This window comes from Ictalurus furcatus, chromosome 1, assembly GCF_023375685.1.
Source record: "Ictalurus furcatus strain D&B chromosome 1, Billie_1.0, whole genome shotgun sequence".
NCBI classification, from domain to species: domain Eukaryota; kingdom Metazoa; phylum Chordata; class Actinopteri; order Siluriformes; family Ictaluridae; genus Ictalurus; species Ictalurus furcatus.
Genome location: NC_071255.1, coordinates 12,879,685 through 12,896,084, shown reverse-complemented (window position 1 = coordinate 12,896,084; position 16,400 = coordinate 12,879,685). Strand labels below are relative to the sequence as shown.

General features: G+C 39.0%; 2 protein-coding genes across 3 annotated transcripts; both read right to left on the bottom strand.

Moving 5' to 3' along the window:
* Window positions 1-175: 175 nt before the first annotated feature.
* Window positions 176-5,313, bottom strand: gba (glucosidase, beta, acid). 2 transcript variants are annotated; one of them, XM_053626770.1, is made up of 11 exons: window positions 5,181-5,313; window positions 5,014-5,093; window positions 4,550-4,744; window positions 3,830-3,976; window positions 3,432-3,565; window positions 3,163-3,335; window positions 2,551-2,788; window positions 2,134-2,358; window positions 1,271-1,434; window positions 972-1,088; window positions 176-573 (listed from the first exon to the last, which is right to left on the bottom strand). In XM_053626770.1, the coding sequence occupies exons 1-11, from the start codon at window positions 5,195-5,197 to the stop codon at window positions 468-470; spliced, it is 1,596 nt and encodes a 531-aa protein (XP_053482745.1). In that variant the 5' UTR covers window positions 5,198-5,313; the 3' UTR covers window positions 176-467. The 2 variants fall into 2 exon arrangements, with proteins under 2 accessions (XP_053482745.1, XP_053482755.1); XM_053626780.1 differs by having other exon boundaries at window positions 4,550-4,741; window positions 5,181-5,277.
* Window positions 5,314-6,164: 851 nt separating this feature from the next.
* Window positions 6,165-11,648, bottom strand: dap3 (death associated protein 3). The gene is made up of 13 exons (XM_053626794.1): window positions 11,502-11,648; window positions 10,987-11,028; window positions 10,603-10,725; window positions 10,375-10,476; window positions 10,150-10,258; window positions 9,900-9,992; window positions 9,513-9,643; window positions 8,510-8,590; window positions 8,038-8,205; window positions 7,312-7,371; window positions 7,098-7,187; window positions 6,465-6,582; window positions 6,165-6,378 (listed from the first exon to the last, which is right to left on the bottom strand). The coding sequence occupies exons 1-13, from the start codon at window positions 11,502-11,504 to the stop codon at window positions 6,293-6,295; spliced, it is 1,206 nt and encodes a 401-aa protein (XP_053482769.1). The 5' UTR covers window positions 11,505-11,648; the 3' UTR covers window positions 6,165-6,292.
* Window positions 11,649-16,400: the final 4,752 nt, after the last annotated feature.

Sequence of the window (16,400 nt, the reverse complement as noted above, 5' to 3'; positions counted from 1 at the left end):
GTGTTAATCACAAATTATACGTATTAAAGCTTCCACAAAGCTTCTCTCTTTCACACAACACTTTTTTTTTTAATTGAAAAGATAACAGTCTCTCAGTACCTTAAATCTCCAGAATCATTTTTTTCTGAATCAAAACAGGCTGAATCGGTCATCATTATTCATTTTCAGTCCCTTGATTTCATTGTGACCTCAAAAAAAAACCCCAAAAAAGTTGTCAAGACAAAAGTTCTTTTCCGTGCTACATGCCACTCAAACTACTGTTAGTGGACTGGATTCCTGACAGCTAGCCCACATGCACTGTTTGCTACATGTTAGTTTGGTTAGAACTGAATTAGAACTGATTTTAAGTATGATTATTTGCATAATCTCTGAAATATCCAGATGTCCCTTCTTCCGTTCACACCTGCAGGACTTTGTGAAGGGATGTAAACCGATTGTAGCATAAAGCTGTAGATCAATACTGGAAATTAGGATGTGGCCCACAGTAGTGTGAGGATGGAGTGAGGAGGCACGCTTGCAGGCAGAAAGCCCAGGGTCTGGTCCCAGACTTCAAAACCCACCTCAGCATCAGACCTGTAGGTTCACACATATAAAGCATTTTATAATGTTAACTAACTGCAGACTACACGCACATAAAAATAGAACAAATTAGTTGTGCTCGTCTCATTTTCTCTAACGAATCATTTTTAAAAACAATTTATAGTACAGGGATAATATTCAGGTGTTTATATAAAGCCAAATTTAAAAATAAACATTTTAATGAAATTGAAAGCATACAAGATGCAGAATTCTGTTTATCAGGTCAAAAGTGTAAAGTGATGCAAAATGTGTAAGCCAAAATGATCATATAGACCCTTGATTGGTGCTACTACTGCTTGGATGTAGCGGCAAAGGGTCATTTCTGTACCCACGTTAAAATTTATATTATATATATATATACATATACATATATACACTTTTGTCTTTCTCACCTATTTAAAACGATCAGCACTACTGAACCATCAGGTCTGATGAAGGCACAACTTTCTAGTGAGGTGTGTTCAGAAACGGATACACCAATTCTCTGAGACCCCTCCCACAGGAACTTGCTGTAAGTGTTGAAATAAAGCCAAAGTTTAAACAGGTCAAATTAAAATCACCTTCCAGTACAAGAAGTCGTCAAGTGCCTAGATACTTATAAGAAAAAGCCAGTGAACACTGCGGCTCATCAAATCATCTGAATTTTACACAGCTCCTACAACATTCATGTGACCGTCTAAAGCACCCTCACCTGAAGTGGGCCATGCTGTAGAATGTCGGCTGCTTGTAGAAGACGTCTTTGGTCCGGTCCACGATAATGGGACTGTCCACAAAATTCTTGACCCAGTTTGGTCCACCACTCATATCTAGTGCTAAATTCCAGTCTGTCCAACCGGTCACATAGTTATTTAGGTCCTGTAGGCAAGGGTGAAGGGACAAAAGACAACAAAGATTTTTTTTTTTTTAAAAAGGAAACACTGCCAAATATGAGCAACAGTAATGGTAACACATAATTACAATTCACTTTATAGTTTAAGTTGTCTGTATATGAAAAATTACATATGGATTTAAGCTAAATGTATTTTAAGTGGCATGAAAAATATCCATCCATATATCCATCCATCTTCTACCGCTTCTACCGCCAGTCAGCCTACCATGCATGTCTTTGGGGAGGAAACCGGCGTACCCGGAGGAAACCCCCATAGCATGGGGAGAACATGCAAACTCCGCACACACATGGCCCCAGCGGGACTCGAACCACGGGCCCTGGAGGTGTGAGGCGAACGTGCTAACCACTAAGTCACTGTGCGCCCCGGCATGAAAAATATATATTTGAATAATTATGGAAGAATGACGCTTTGAGAATATTTAGAATGCTACTTCATGGCATTAATAAATATTACAAATAAGACAAGAGAAGAAGAAGAGATAAATGGAGGAACAGCCATAATCAGTGTTTACACAAAGCTAGATAATCAGACAGTCAGAAAATCCAGTTCACTACACTGGCTCCAGATTTTTTCTAATGGAATTGAAAGATTATAGCAACTTGACTTGGTAGAAATGGCCATTAAAGCCTAAGAAAACACCATGGAACTAATTAATCTGGGATACCTCTATAATGTCATGGGCGTAATCTTCAGCTCTTTCCCAGCTGCCCAACCGCACACCATGGTCAAGACTGCTCCACCCAGGACACGCCTCTGTACCCAAAATGAAGTACTCTGGGTAGAGTTCATGTGTGGCCGTCAGTGAGATTTTGGCAGGAACGAGGTGATCCCAGTACCAGTGAACACCAATGCCATGGACATATCGAGAAGCATGAATGTCACTCAGAACCTGCAGCAGGAAAAAATCAATCACAGAGAGCTGAAGAGCACTTATCTGATTTTTATTTTTTTTTGTCCTTTTATTCCTGTGATCCTCCTACATGTCTCAATGTGTGCCATACCCAGTAACTCCTAACACTCACAGGAGTCTCAGCTAATCCAAAATGTGTGATATCCCACCCTTTTTTCTTCCCTTGCTTACCACTTTGGCCCAGTGAGGAAGCAGGAGTCTGTTGTCATCCAGGATCATAAGGCGGGTTTTGGCATATGGGGATGAATGGAGAGCAGGACCAAGGTCCATGGCAATCCAATCACGCTGGAGCTCAGGAGTGAAACCCAGAGCCTGGAAACTGTAATTGGTCAATTCACCCGCAGTGGGTTCGTTTCCTGTGGTCAACCCCCAGAATGAGAGATTATGCTTCTCATACTCTTCCAGAAATCTGAGAGCGGAAAATGATGTATGAATGAAGATGAGGAACAAATAAGAGAAGGTACTTGTTATTTGCTTCAAGAAAGTATTAAAGCATGTTCTCATTGGAATTATATTATTATTATTTTTAGTAGTAGTATATTAAGCACAAAAATGCAGTCAGTATACTTATTGTGTCCAAAATCACAATTCACAATATAGGTCATGTGCCATACTCAAACAACACAGTGCATACTGGGTATTCTGCAGCCTCAAGGACACTACATATTGCAGTGGGTCCTGGATATTCGCCACTCTACTATTGGACATGAATACAAAAAAGTCGCATGGTGATAATCCTGACTAAGGGCTGTCTTTTGACGTGTAATTATACGGTTCGTGTACCTGATATAGTACTGCGCCCAGGTTTTATACTCTTTGCCCCCAGGCTTTCCTTTAAGTGAGCCTTTCCCTATGAGCGCACCACTGGTCTTCAACCAAGCCGGGGAGCTCCAGGCAGCAGCAAACAGGGATAGCGGGCGAGCAGACAGGGCTTGTGCCCGCTGCAGCAGAGGAATCTGTGAAGGACTGGATATTAATTACTACATTATAAAGAAGCACAAAGTCATAATTAGATATGCATTTGCAAACTGTGTTCATTTGTGCCGATATACCTTCATGCGCGTGTCTTCTTCAGCCAGGCTAAAGTTGAGCAAGCTATAGTCGTCAGGCGAGTCGGCGTACGTATACAAACGAGTCGAAAAGTCACAACTGGCCATCGGGACTCGGACCACGTTGTACTCTATACCTATAAACATAAGAGAGGCAGAAAGTGATCGTTTCATGTGGCTTACTTCACATGGAAATTAAAATCACGATGATGCTGCCTATCCCGATGACGTTTAAAACCCAGGTTAAAATATACTCATTGTTTTATTAGCTATAGTAAATTGTGGTTTTTAGAACTTTTTGTAGTTTTTTTTTTTCTTTTTTATTAATAAATTAGTTTCATCCCCAGAATATTCCCTAAAACTTCTATCTCTCCCTGTTAGCACCATGTCTCCTCTCTCACCCTCTGGGGAGAAGTACTGTCTGAGCAGCTGGTTCTGCGCTCCAGTCGACAGAAAGAGAATGTTCATGGCAGCTGCATCCGTCATGGCTCCTCCAAAGCCCTTAACATGCTGGTACTTTTCTGTGGGGACCAGAGTGATCCTGAGAGCTGAGAAAGACAAGCAGGCAAGAGAGGAACTGGGTCAGTGCTGAGAATAGTGACTATAGATGTATTCTTAGCAAGTCTAATGACGCCCTAATAAATGAGTAATGTTACAGTTCAGAATCTTTCTGCAGCACAATTATAGTATGGAAGTCTTCCCTCTGTAGATCTTCATATTTAGTGCATGTATTATATGTGGAACTGAAAACAGCTAGTCTTATTGGTGGCTTACATCGTGTATAAAGGAGAAGGGAGCTCATGTGTGTCTTTAAAAGAATATTAAACTACTGTTTTCACCATAGTTAGTTATGACTGCACAATCTGAGTGGTTGAAACACTTTCTAGCCACTGTTATATCGCAACAATGTTATTCACAAATAGCAAACTTCCTCTCGTGTCGTAACGCCCAATTATCACAATCTCTCCTATTCGTTATTTGTTACGTGGCCGTGTGATCAAGGGTAACCTTCTTGAAGGACTAATATTGTGACATGTAAGAGTCAAACAGTTACTCAGATGTGTTAGAAGGCTGAAAACAGGATGATCTAATGCTTACTAACAGCTGCAGATATACATTACCTGCTCCAGTACTGTTCTTCTGCACTTGACCCTGTTCCCTCTGAAGTCTCTGACCCGCCTTGCTGCTCAGGAACGACAGGAAGTGGCCCACAGGAGGCAAGCTGACATGACCAACTGAGTCGCAGTATGTAGCATTACACTCACACACTACTGAGCTCTGGCCAAAGGACCTCACCTTGCACTCATCACTGCCTGCTGTGACAAATTCAGCACACAAGTATGTATATAAACACACACACACACACACACACACACACACACACACACACGTTTGCCTCAACTTTAACCTCAAAATGGAACATTTTAGCTCATAAGGTTTTTTTTCAAGGTTTTTTGTTTTTTTTTATACAGATGTGTGGATACACACCATATTTACTGATGATCATAAAATATTCACAAAGCAATTCAATTCAGATGAATCAATTACATGCAATATTACATTGCTTTGCAACACATGAACCAACCTCTGATTTGTGTGATTGTCCCCGTTAAAAGAACTATCACAATAAGCAGATCTGCTCCCCTCATACTGTAAGTCACCTGGCTGAATAAGAAAACACCAGCTCATATTCCTCAGTGAGAAACGATCAAATTAATCACAACACAGTGAACATCATTCGTGGGCGCTTACCTGTAAATAGTCCTCATTAGTTATAGGTTTATTAGTTTTCCCACTCAAGCCATTTGCAGTCATACATCTAACGCGAGGATATCAGCACCATTTTGTAAATAAACAGGTTCACTTCCTGATCATGCGGCTGTCTGAGGTCACATGGCGGTCACGTGACAGGTGGTGTTCCAGTACTGTCGTCCTCTAGGTGTCGCATTCTTTATTTACATTTGTTCATTTAGCAGACGCTTTTATCCAAAGCGACTTTATTACATACTTTATTACTATGTGACGGGAAGAAGAGCTAAAATCCTGTTCTGCATGTCCAGCCCTGTCCTGTCCTGTTAAAGGATGCTGCCCTACATGTGTCTAATGAGGGCTAGTGACAAATGAGAGGTGTCAATGCTTGTGAATTATAGTCCCCTAGTTTTCGCCGTTCAGCATGGAGGACTAAATAAAGTGAAGGGGGCGGGGGGAGTTGTGAGATAGGCTCTTAACTTCACGTTCAGTCTTTGCAATCAGGTTGAACTGAGCATGAACTATTTTTCAAACAGAACAACCAACATCACAGTGATGCAAGTTCCTCAACACAAGTCTTTTACAAATTCATTAAGGTTTTGTATCTCCACTTTTTGTATCTTGTATTTTGTACACTTTTTGTATCCCCCCCCCCCCACCTAATTTTTCTTTTTAAACAGAATGATGCAAAGTGTCATCTAGACACTTTCTCAGACCCCTTTTACTGTCACATACATTTCATAGACTCCCTTCAAAACATTTATTTTTAATGAACATAATCCAACTATTCCAGTTAGGGTCATTATTTAAATGTGTGTACATTCCTAAATATCCCAAGGAAATGCCAGCATTCAATGGTTTCTTTGAAATTATAATATTGATTATATAAAGATTTTTAGTCTTTAAGAATGTGCCTTATTTAACACTAAGAATATACCTAATCCATTGCTTGCTTTATGCTTTGGATTGAGAAGAAGGAGCCTAATGTGATGGGCCAATTTTTCCTCAAAGGCTTTTTATTATTAAAGACATCAGTGGCATATGTGAACTGTATCATGGATCATTTTACACAGTCAGTGGCAGGAGGAGAGAGCACAAAAGGGAGGTAACATTTATTACAGGAAGGCACACAGTCTTTCCAAGATGGACGGATTTCTGTTGCTGAGAAAAATGAGTTCTTTCTTTCCCTCTTCAGTTTGACCTGCAAAAAAAAAGAAAGCAAAGGTTTCCTTTAAAGTCTGTTCGCTTATAATGCGAGTGGGTGTTTGCTGCCCAACAGCCACTTACTGTGTGGATGCTGCAGCCAGTTACGGTCCATGTAGTACAGATAACAGCTCTCCAACTCCTGTTCGTTGTAGTTTGAAACTGGGATTGGCACAAATGGGTCCATTTTATCAAATCCCACCTAAAAGACAATGTAAAATATTGTTCATTTGTCCTATAGGGTATCGCACATTACAACAATTTACAATGGGGGAAATAAGTATTGAACGTCAATTTTTTTTTCAGTAAATGTATTTCCAATGAGGCTATTCACATGAAATTTTCACCAGACATCAGTATTAACTCAAGAAGTCCATTCAATAATTTTTTCCTGTGTCATTCCTCTTTATTACACATAACTTCATTTATGGACTTTAATGTTTGGATTTCTTTATATGTGTGGATTTCTTGAGTTAATACAAAATCTGGTGAAAATTTCATGTGAATAGCCTCATTGGAAATATATTTCCTGAAAAAAAAATGTTGACACGTTCAATACTTATTTCCCCGACTGTATACAATTTCTAATCAAGTGAAGTAGCCAGAGTGTGTATACACTAACAATAGGACATGACGAGTGCAAAAGCTGAACGTATTCTTGGGTCCTCTTAAATTACAGATTATTAATGATTAATTAATGATGGTCTTTTTACACACCTCTCCCAGCAGCTCCGTTGGAAGGTAAGCTGATCGAGACGTGTACAGAGACCCCGTCTGAGACAGCGTTGTGAGAATGGCTCCTCCACTCTATGAAAGAATAAAATAAATAAACTGAACATGAGGAAACCGAGCAAACACTGTTATTATATATAATATTGCTTTTTATCATATAATAATTATGGTGAAGAGTGGTATAGTATATAACATTTACCCAGTCATTCCTCAGCATTTTTCTCAGGTTGTGAATAAGTGTTAGCTCTTCTGCAGACACCTGAGATAGAGGTGTGATGTAGAGAATTAAAATGAGATATTAATAGGTTCTTTTGTGATGTAAGTAAGAGACAAACCATGGTTAGGTGTGCATTAAACGATTTTAATGCACGACGCAGAGTGGATTAAAATCGTGTAACGCACACCTAGCCGTGGATTATCCCACTCATACCATGGTCACTTTCCAGCAGTGACAAGTTAAAGCTGTCATTGATCTGTGCAGCGCAAAAATTCGAATGAAAGGATGAAAATAACGGTTCATTTCTGTTAGTTATTTTATATACAGGTCATTAGATCTAGAATTCTGCCTGCTCTAAATCATACACAGAGATAAAGTAGTGTAATAAGATTACTTTTATTTGAATGAATTAAAATAAATAGTTATGGGAGAGAGAGATTGTGCGTGTGAATTACCTGCATCTGTGCCGCATCTCTATTAATAATAAAGCGGTGATTTTAACTACTGTATACAACTGTGTTACTATGGTTACAATTGTTTATCGGCAGTGTATTAATTTAGAATGGTGATTAAACTGACTGAAACTACCTGTGCATTCAACGGTTTGAACGGTGTGCACCTTCCACCCAATCAGAATCAAATATTCAGACAGACCATGGTATAATTTGAAAGAACCTATGAGGAGGCATGAATGGGACCGAGCAGTACCTCACTCTTGTCCTCTTTCTTCAGAGTAGTTCTCCCCCACAGAGCATTGACTCCATCTACAGCGACAGCCATTCTGAAAGCTCCATCTGAAGTGCTTCCAACCTGCAGCCTCAGCTCACGCAGTAACGCTCCCACCACATCACTGCTGCTCTTCACACGAGTCACACCCTGAAAACCAGACAGAAATGCAAAGCATGATATAACATCTGCAGCATCAGGTATTCAGCTTGAAAGAACAGCAACAGTAAGGCAAAAGACATGAGGAGAAATGAAAGGATCAAAAAAAAAAATTTCAGAGGATGGATATTTGCTTGTTTTGCATCCCACACAACTCAACATACATCAAACACAACAGATACATTAATTTAAACAGAAAAGTATATTAATGCAATTATTACACAATATTATGCAAATCAAGTTTAGCAGGAAGAGCGGATCAGATGATGAGAAATTTAAAAAAATAAAACCTGACCTGATTAACCAGTTCCGCCAAAGGCCGTCCTTCCTCTGTGCTCTCTCTCTTTGTCCACACATACCGCTTTGTTGTCTTTATCTGTCAATAGCAATTAATAATGAGTTACTGAAATTCATGTATACCATAGCACGGTCAAATTCTCAAGTGTGACTGGGCAGAAGGTTCAGACGGTAGTTTTGGCTGTAAGCTGGGCGATAGGTTTACAATAACGTGCTCATTGTAATACGTTACTGCTTGTATAGTAGCAGCTCATACACAGGGACAGATTCAAACATGTGTTGCTTATCAAAGGAAATATGATAACTGTTGAAGTTGTTCCATATTTTTTTATTAAGAAACATTTATTTAATATTTATGAAAGGAGTCTTGACTGTCAGCGCTTTGTAGTGGTCACTGTATGCTGCAGTTTCCCAACACAGGAAAGTCTTCAGGACAGAAGAGTTTATGCTTTACAGGTTCTTTATAAAATGAAAAGCTGTGGGTTTGTTTTTTGTTTTTTTTTAGAGCGCGAGAGAGAAAGAGATGGTGAATGAAATACTGTTTATCACAGCTATAATGTAAGTGATAACAGGAACTAACTTGCCTCTCGGAATTTCCACAACATTAAACATTAAATATAAACCATTAAACAGTGCGATGTGTCATTCGCTGAGTTATAAGCTGAAGAACACACTTCAGACTGTGCTGTTAGACGAAAATAATCCCTTTTTTTTTTTTTTTTTAAGACCACCCCAATGTGGATTATTTTCGTATAACCACATGGTCTGTCTAATGTTATTCCATACATATAAAAGTACCCAGTGGTCATAGATGGCAAAGAAGTCAGAAAAATCAATACCAAAATAGTGTAGTATAGTTAATCTAATCACCATTCAATCTGATCAAAACGAATTTACAGAACATTACAATAACTGACTGCTTAATATGAGGCTCAAGTTGAATGTTAAGTAATTATAATTCATAATAACCTTCCCTTACTTACCTAGTTATTACCCATTACCTTAGTCAGAAAATGATCATTGGTGATTTTAAAATTCTTCAACCATTGGGAGGCCTGGATTGGCTGATCAAAGCGACCTGGACGAGATGATGAGGGAAGCAGCTCACTACAGTTTTTAACCCACAAATGAGCTACAGTGTAGAGAGAAAAGAGAAAAGGGAGAGAACAAATGTTTACAATGTTTACAAATTTAAAATGTACATGCAGTGTTTGACAGAACAAGTGTTCGCAACTAAGCTAAACCTGCTAAAATAAAGTGGTGAGAAGTACCAGGTAGAGCATTCTCCTTGCAAGCATTCAGCTACTAATAAATAAAAGAACACTGGGTGTCTGCTTATCTCATACTTTTTTTCCCCCATCAGTTGACTGACTGCATGAGTTCCTTACCATCTGGTATGTGCAGAACCAACCAGCCTTGAGTGGAGCAGAAATGCAGCACGTGGCACAGAGACATTGTCTTCCCACAGCCAGTCTCTCCATCTAATACACTGTCAAGGAACACGCTGAACATGTGGAAGAATCAGTAGGAGCTCTAGGACTATAGGAGCCTACGGTAGACAGAGGTCAACTGACATATACACTTAGAGGTATTTAAGAAGATAAATTCTGCTTAGAAATGGTGCATGTGAAAGGATACAGAGCAGATAACGCAGGGCAGGTTTGCTATAGTCAGCTCTTTTCAAATAAGAGATGAGCTCCAGTGCTGGCTGTCGCACCATAACACAAGCTTCATTAAATGTCTTTATCTGCAAACAGGACAGATGCAAATGATATTATAATGAAAATACTGTCAAAAGCATCAAATCATCAAGTGAATTTTCTACTTCTTCTCTGCACAGGGCTACACAAGAAAGCTGGTAACCTGCATCTGGAAGCGTGAGGGCAATCCATGGGGAAACATTGTGCGCACATGTGCCGGAGGAATGGTGTAATACTGACCAGCATGTTGCCCTGTATGGCATGCCTGTGGAGTAGTTCAGAGAGAGAGAGAGAGAGAAATAGGCATAAAGAGCAAGTCACGTCTTCATATCAGTGACAAATTAGAGTATGTATAGAGTACATCTGGTGGTTTTAGGCTGTCTGTACACACCGGATCATTCTCCGAAATCCTAAAAATGGAGAAACGATGCGGCACATCAGAATCTACAGCCACTGCAGTCTTATCCAGCTGCTGCCCATTACCACTAATGTGAAGTGGACGTGTCTGAGACACCTAAAGATGACAAAACAGATTAGTATATAATAATAATAATAATAATAAATGTGAGAAGATAATGCACATAATTACATTCACATTCATAGTTTTTGCAAGAGAAGTAAGAATTCCACTGTATATTGTACACCGTGCTTGTGCACATGACAATAAAACTTGAAGATGATGACGATGATGATCAGTGAGATACTTTTGATAAGAACAAAGTAAAATGTCAATTACGAGCAAGAAATAAAAAGCAAGTTAATGTCTTACACTTACAGTTAGACATAATCTGTGACAAAGTCTTGGGAGGTTCAGGGTCTGTATGAAATACACGTTCAGGTTTAGATCAACACATTCACCACATTCTGCTTTATCACAATTCAGCAATAACAACAAATTACTAGCAAATAACACTGATAGTTTTGAATACTGTGTATGAGCAGCACAACAAACAACATTCCCAATATTTCTTCTTTTAGGTCAATTTAATCAAACTGACATCTTTATTTATTGCATGTGAATGTACTCATAAAGCACTATAACAAGCCAGACTGTGTCTGTGTCTCTTTTACACCCAGTTATCTTCTCAGCAGCGTTTCCTCAACATTAGGGGCAGGAAAAACGGACAATTTCCCCGACCTCTATCTGTTTTTGGCGCAAAAACCTGCAATTAACCTTGACTGGGTACAGACAAACCTGCTGCTGGCTAACGCATTAATGCCAACGCATGTTAGCTTAGCACAACAACAAAAAACTAAACGAAATAAAAGAAAGAAGCTTCAGCTGCTTACCATGTTTCAAAAACAGCTGCTCACCATTCACAAATATACTAACTCATACAAGCCGGGCTGTTAACGTTGACAACAAGTGGAGACACAAAGCTTCGTCCTGTCACATACACACGCTGATGGGCGCCGCCATGTTTTTTTTTTTTTTTTTTTTTTGGGGGGGGGGGGGGGGGGGTGACGTCACGAATCACCAGGCAAGAGAGTAGATTTTGAGAGCAACCTAAAATTCAGCTGCGCAATAAAATGAAGATCCTGTTGTCTTCTCGTCAAATTTGGCCAATTTGCTATTTTCTGTTCTCTATCATAACTATGGTTAATATCATAACCATATGATAATATCATACTTAATATCATAACTATCTCATCTTCTGACTCGCATAAAGCTTATTGATAACAGATAAAGCCATAGAAAATTAACGAGATATAAGAAGATGCAGAATAAAGATACTCTCTCTCTCTCTCTCTCTCTCACACACACACACACACACACACACACAATACATCTGCAAGTGCACTCGTGCATGAACACCCCTATGCACACAAATTGGTCGGTTTATTTCTTTACTTATTTATTTACTTATTTATTTGCCACTGTTAATTTTGCCTCATAATGTGACTGAATTTGTGCAGTTTGCAAAGCAAGTAAAGATTTGTTGTTTAGGTCACTGTTTGGCACTTTTCGTTTTTCCCTTTTAACCTTTTTAAATTTGTTATGCGTAAAAAGCAAGTCTTTTGGCTAAACTTAGCCGTTCAGCCTACCGGTCAATTCTGACCACAAACACCAAAGATGGAAGACCGATACAAACACATAATACGAGTTAAATATAAAGCACTGTGAGAGCATTTCTGCTCAGGCAAGTTGCCTACAAACAGCTGCAAAATAAGTTTCTATGAAATGATAGAAAACAGTAGAAATAGCTTTTTCTATTTATGTGGGTAAAGGAAAAAGGGGAAGCACATCAAAGAGGTTTAAACTTCATGTTTAACAATCTATGAGAAGCATTGTTAAGCACTGATATGAGAAATATTGTCTATTGTTTCTTTCCTGCGAGCAAAACTGATGAAAGGTCAGGTGACAAGAAGGAATGAGGACAAAATGCAATATATGGTAGCATGTTACCCTCAAAGATTAAGCTTTAGATTAAAACTGAAAAAGCACAGAAATCAATGATTGAGGAATGAAAAAATATATTAGGGTTATTTCAGCAGAATTGACCTTTGTATACAAGTCTGGTGGTTCTTAATCTTAAATATTGATTGAGCAAATTGAAGTGATTAGCACTTTTGCCTTGCACCCTCAGGTTTGCCTCCGCCCTGTTTGCACGGAATTTGCATGTTCTCCCTGTGCTTTGGGGTTTCCTCAAGGTACTCTGGCTTCCTCCCCATCTCTAAATTGTCTAAATTGACATCTCTAAATTGCCTGTAGTGTGTGAATGTGCCCTGAAATGGGTTGACATCCTGTCCACGGTATCCCCTGTCTTGTGACCCAAGTTCCCTGTGACTCCGTGTAGGATAAGTGGTACAGAAAATGGATGGATGGATGGATGGATGGATGGACTTTTTAACAGATACATTAAATATTATTTCTATGACAGCTAAAATACCAAAGTTGAAAACAAAGTGATAAGCTTAAGCTAAGCATTCAATTTACAAAATGTCTGCTTTTGTTGAAAGCAAAAATTGGTTAATATACACACACAAATATATATATATATATATATATATATATATATATATATATATATATATATATATATATATATATATACACATTAAAAAATTAGATATGTAGTAATGTTGATATGCAAGATCAGGGGATATAAATGATATATTGAATGAGCAAGAATGGGATTTTTATTGCTCCACAGTCCTCCTCCAAGTCCTCACTTGGTGAGACTGTTGAATCACTTACTACACTTAATTATAAAGCATGACATGGCTCTGCCATCATTATCAAAGCATAAAGACAGAATAGCATGTTCTATGTTGAGTGCCTATTCTTTTGAGTGGACTTCACCAAAGGACATAGAAAGGGGCATAGAAGATAAAGTGATAATAGAGTGAGCACCCTTCTAAAGCCCTAAAAGAGAAATGCTATGGCCTTGAAGGAACATGCAAAGGACCACAAGATCACAAATGTGTTATTTGGGAAAGGGCATATAAATGAAGACCTACAGGATGAAAAAGCAAGGGATTAAAAAAAAGAATAAAAGAAGTTTGTTATTAGCCTGAAAGGAATTTCTGTTGTTTCACAAGCAAGTTGATATTATAATGGTTAAGGGTAATTAAAGGTATTATTTTTAATTTTTAATTTTCACTGTATTTTCCTCCTTTATATATGTCATGCAGAATGTTAGAAACTGATCAATTTTACACTTGCTAATTTAGCAACATTATATGAACTACTGGGAAAATGGAGAAACTCCAGTCCATTTTTGTGCAAAACCTTTTTTTGGCTACCATTACCTTAAATTTGGAAGTTATGGCTGATAGTTAGTATATTAGTCATCATTATTATCAGTATAGGGCTGATCATTGGTTTATGGAAAAATAGGCTCTGTGATGATATGCAGTGATATACAGAGTAGGTTATGGCTGTGTTGACTTACTTTAGTTGTAAGCTGTAGTAACATTACAAAAATGTCCGCTTGGGGTTATTTACAGCACATGAATTACAGTAAGAAACACCATTAAGCAGAAGCTATTAGTTTGTACAAAAACATGTTTGCTGCCAAAAACCTCATCACAAACTGGAAGGTTAAGTATGCAATTGTGGATCTATGACTGAGTAGAGCACTGCCAGGGCAGATTCCTTTGGCACTAGGTTTTTCCCTTTTTCTCATTTTCTTGCTGAGTTCGAATAGCAAAGTCATAACCTGATAACTGTGACCTCATAGCCTATATACTGTATGGAACTTGTCCTCTGCCCATTCTTGTCAACCTGAATGACCCAGGTGGCATGGCTGCCCTCCCCTCAATCATAGATTCATGGATAGTTATATAATCATCAGATCTACTTCATTTTGTTATGGATCACCAAGGCAATTTCCTTCAGAACGTAGTAGAGGCAGTATATCAAAGTTGTCATAAGGTCCAACATGTCCTTTTGGTGCACAAGTGTTGACACTGCTTAGCTTTGAGGATGATAATTACTCAAGTGCTGATATTGTTCTCCACTGATGATAAGAATTGCTTGATGTTCTGATATTGTACTCTATTGAGGGTGAGAATCGCAAAGTTACCACAGAGCACATGGGCTGTAATGATGCAGCATTCAGACTGTAAGATCTAGCAGATGTAGATGGTAAGCTCCCTGTCACTTCCAAGGAGGTAGCTATAGTGCATGTTGAATGGCATTTAATAGAAGAAATTGCATCTTGACCTGCATTCAATTATGCTTGCACAATCACTTCATTTACTTAATGAGCTAACCTGTGTTTAGAGCTGAATGGAGCTTATTTATGATGTTCTCCAAAGCAAATAAAAAGCTAATCAGTGACCCACTAGCTGGCAGTTACTGCCACATAATGCTCAGAGCCCTCAGTGGACACAGGGCACTGTAAATGGTAAATGGTCTGCACTTATATAGCGTTTTTTTAACCTTAGCTGTTAACCTTAGTGCTTTACACTGTTTCCCATTCACCCATTCACACACACTCACACACCAGTGGTAGCAGAGCTGCCATGCAAGGTGCTAACTTGCCATCGGGAGCAACTTGGGGTTCAGTGTCTTGCCCAAGGACACTTCGGCATGTGAAGTCATGTGGGCCGGGAATAGAACCACCAAACCTACGATTAGTGGACAACCCGCTCTACCACCTGAGCCAAAATTCATTGTCAACTGGGAAATTGGTTAAAACTGTATAGTGTGCACTAGGCTTGGGACTTGATTTATAATTCTGCGTCTTCATATCTGTGAGCGTTTTCCATCACCATGTGCAGACGTTTGGACTAGTGTCAGTTAATGTAAATGTGTCCACTAGGGGGCAGTGTTACATGTAACAAACCATAAAAAAGAAATTTCACTATAATAAAGACAATTGGGAGAAAAAGAAAAGACCACCACTGTGTCTGTGGTGGTCTGTTGTACCATAATGACTCATTCATAAGGGAGCACATGTCTAGTCTAATGGGTAGCATGAATGGAGAGCCCATCAGTAACAATAACAACAGACAGTACCATGATATGTTTGGCCAGAATGGGTCTTCCACTCTTCTGTTGGTGTTCCATGTCAGCTGAACTACCACTGTAAATATTGTATAATATTGTAAACATGACAATCCCACAGGACGTCTGCAAGACAGCATGTCTGCTATCTGAGAGCATTGGACCCAATCGCTAGGCAGGTCATAAGACAGAAGATGTTCATCTGTCCACTTCTAGCACTTGCTTGCCCAACCTCAACATCGCTTGTATCTGTGTGCCCCCTTGGAGGTTAATATAAACCAGACTTGGATCAAATTACAGTTTCCTCCTGTACTGAGCATTCTGTCAATATAAAACTGGTCTGTGGCACAACATACCCAGTTTCACTACCGGAGTTTCAAATAAGAGTATTCCAGCTCGATGCTGAAAGTCTCCAAATAGGCAGTATGTGGCCATTTTCAATTTCATGATTGCATCCATAATTGAGACAGTTCTTTCTTCAGTCAAGCTTATCAGCCAATCATCCAGATGAATGAATATGCCCAGAGCCCTGCTATGAGGGGCTCTAAGATAACTTGTACACACTTTGTGAACACCCTGGGTTCCAAAGCTAAGCCAAAGGGAAAGGTACTTTATTACTTCACACTGCAGATAAATAAATATACAGATCTATGGTCACAGTCATAAGCTCCGACTTATAAATATAATTAGGGATGCACTTAACACTATTACCATCACTCAAGGTGTATCAACAC

Bases quoted from the DNA above. Each gene is read 5' to 3' on its own strand.
- gba (XM_053626770.1), bottom strand. The intron at 2,359-2,550 runs GTAAGCAAGGGA...TTCCTGCTGCAG, and splicing joins TTCCTCACTGGGCCAAAGTG to GTTCTGAGTGACATTCATGC. The intron at 1,435-2,133 runs GTATCCCAGATT...CCTTGCCTACAG, and splicing joins ACGCCCATGACATTATAGAG to GACCTAAATAACTATGTGAC.
- dap3 (XM_053626794.1), bottom strand. The intron at 10,726-10,986 runs GTAAGTGTAAGA...TGTCATCTTTAG, and splicing joins GTCACAGATTATGTCTAACT to GTGTCTCAGACACGTCCACT. The intron at 8,206-8,509 runs GTCAGGTTTTAT...TCTGGTTTTCAG, and splicing joins TGGCGGAACTGGTTAATCAG to GGTGTGACTCGTGTGAAGAG.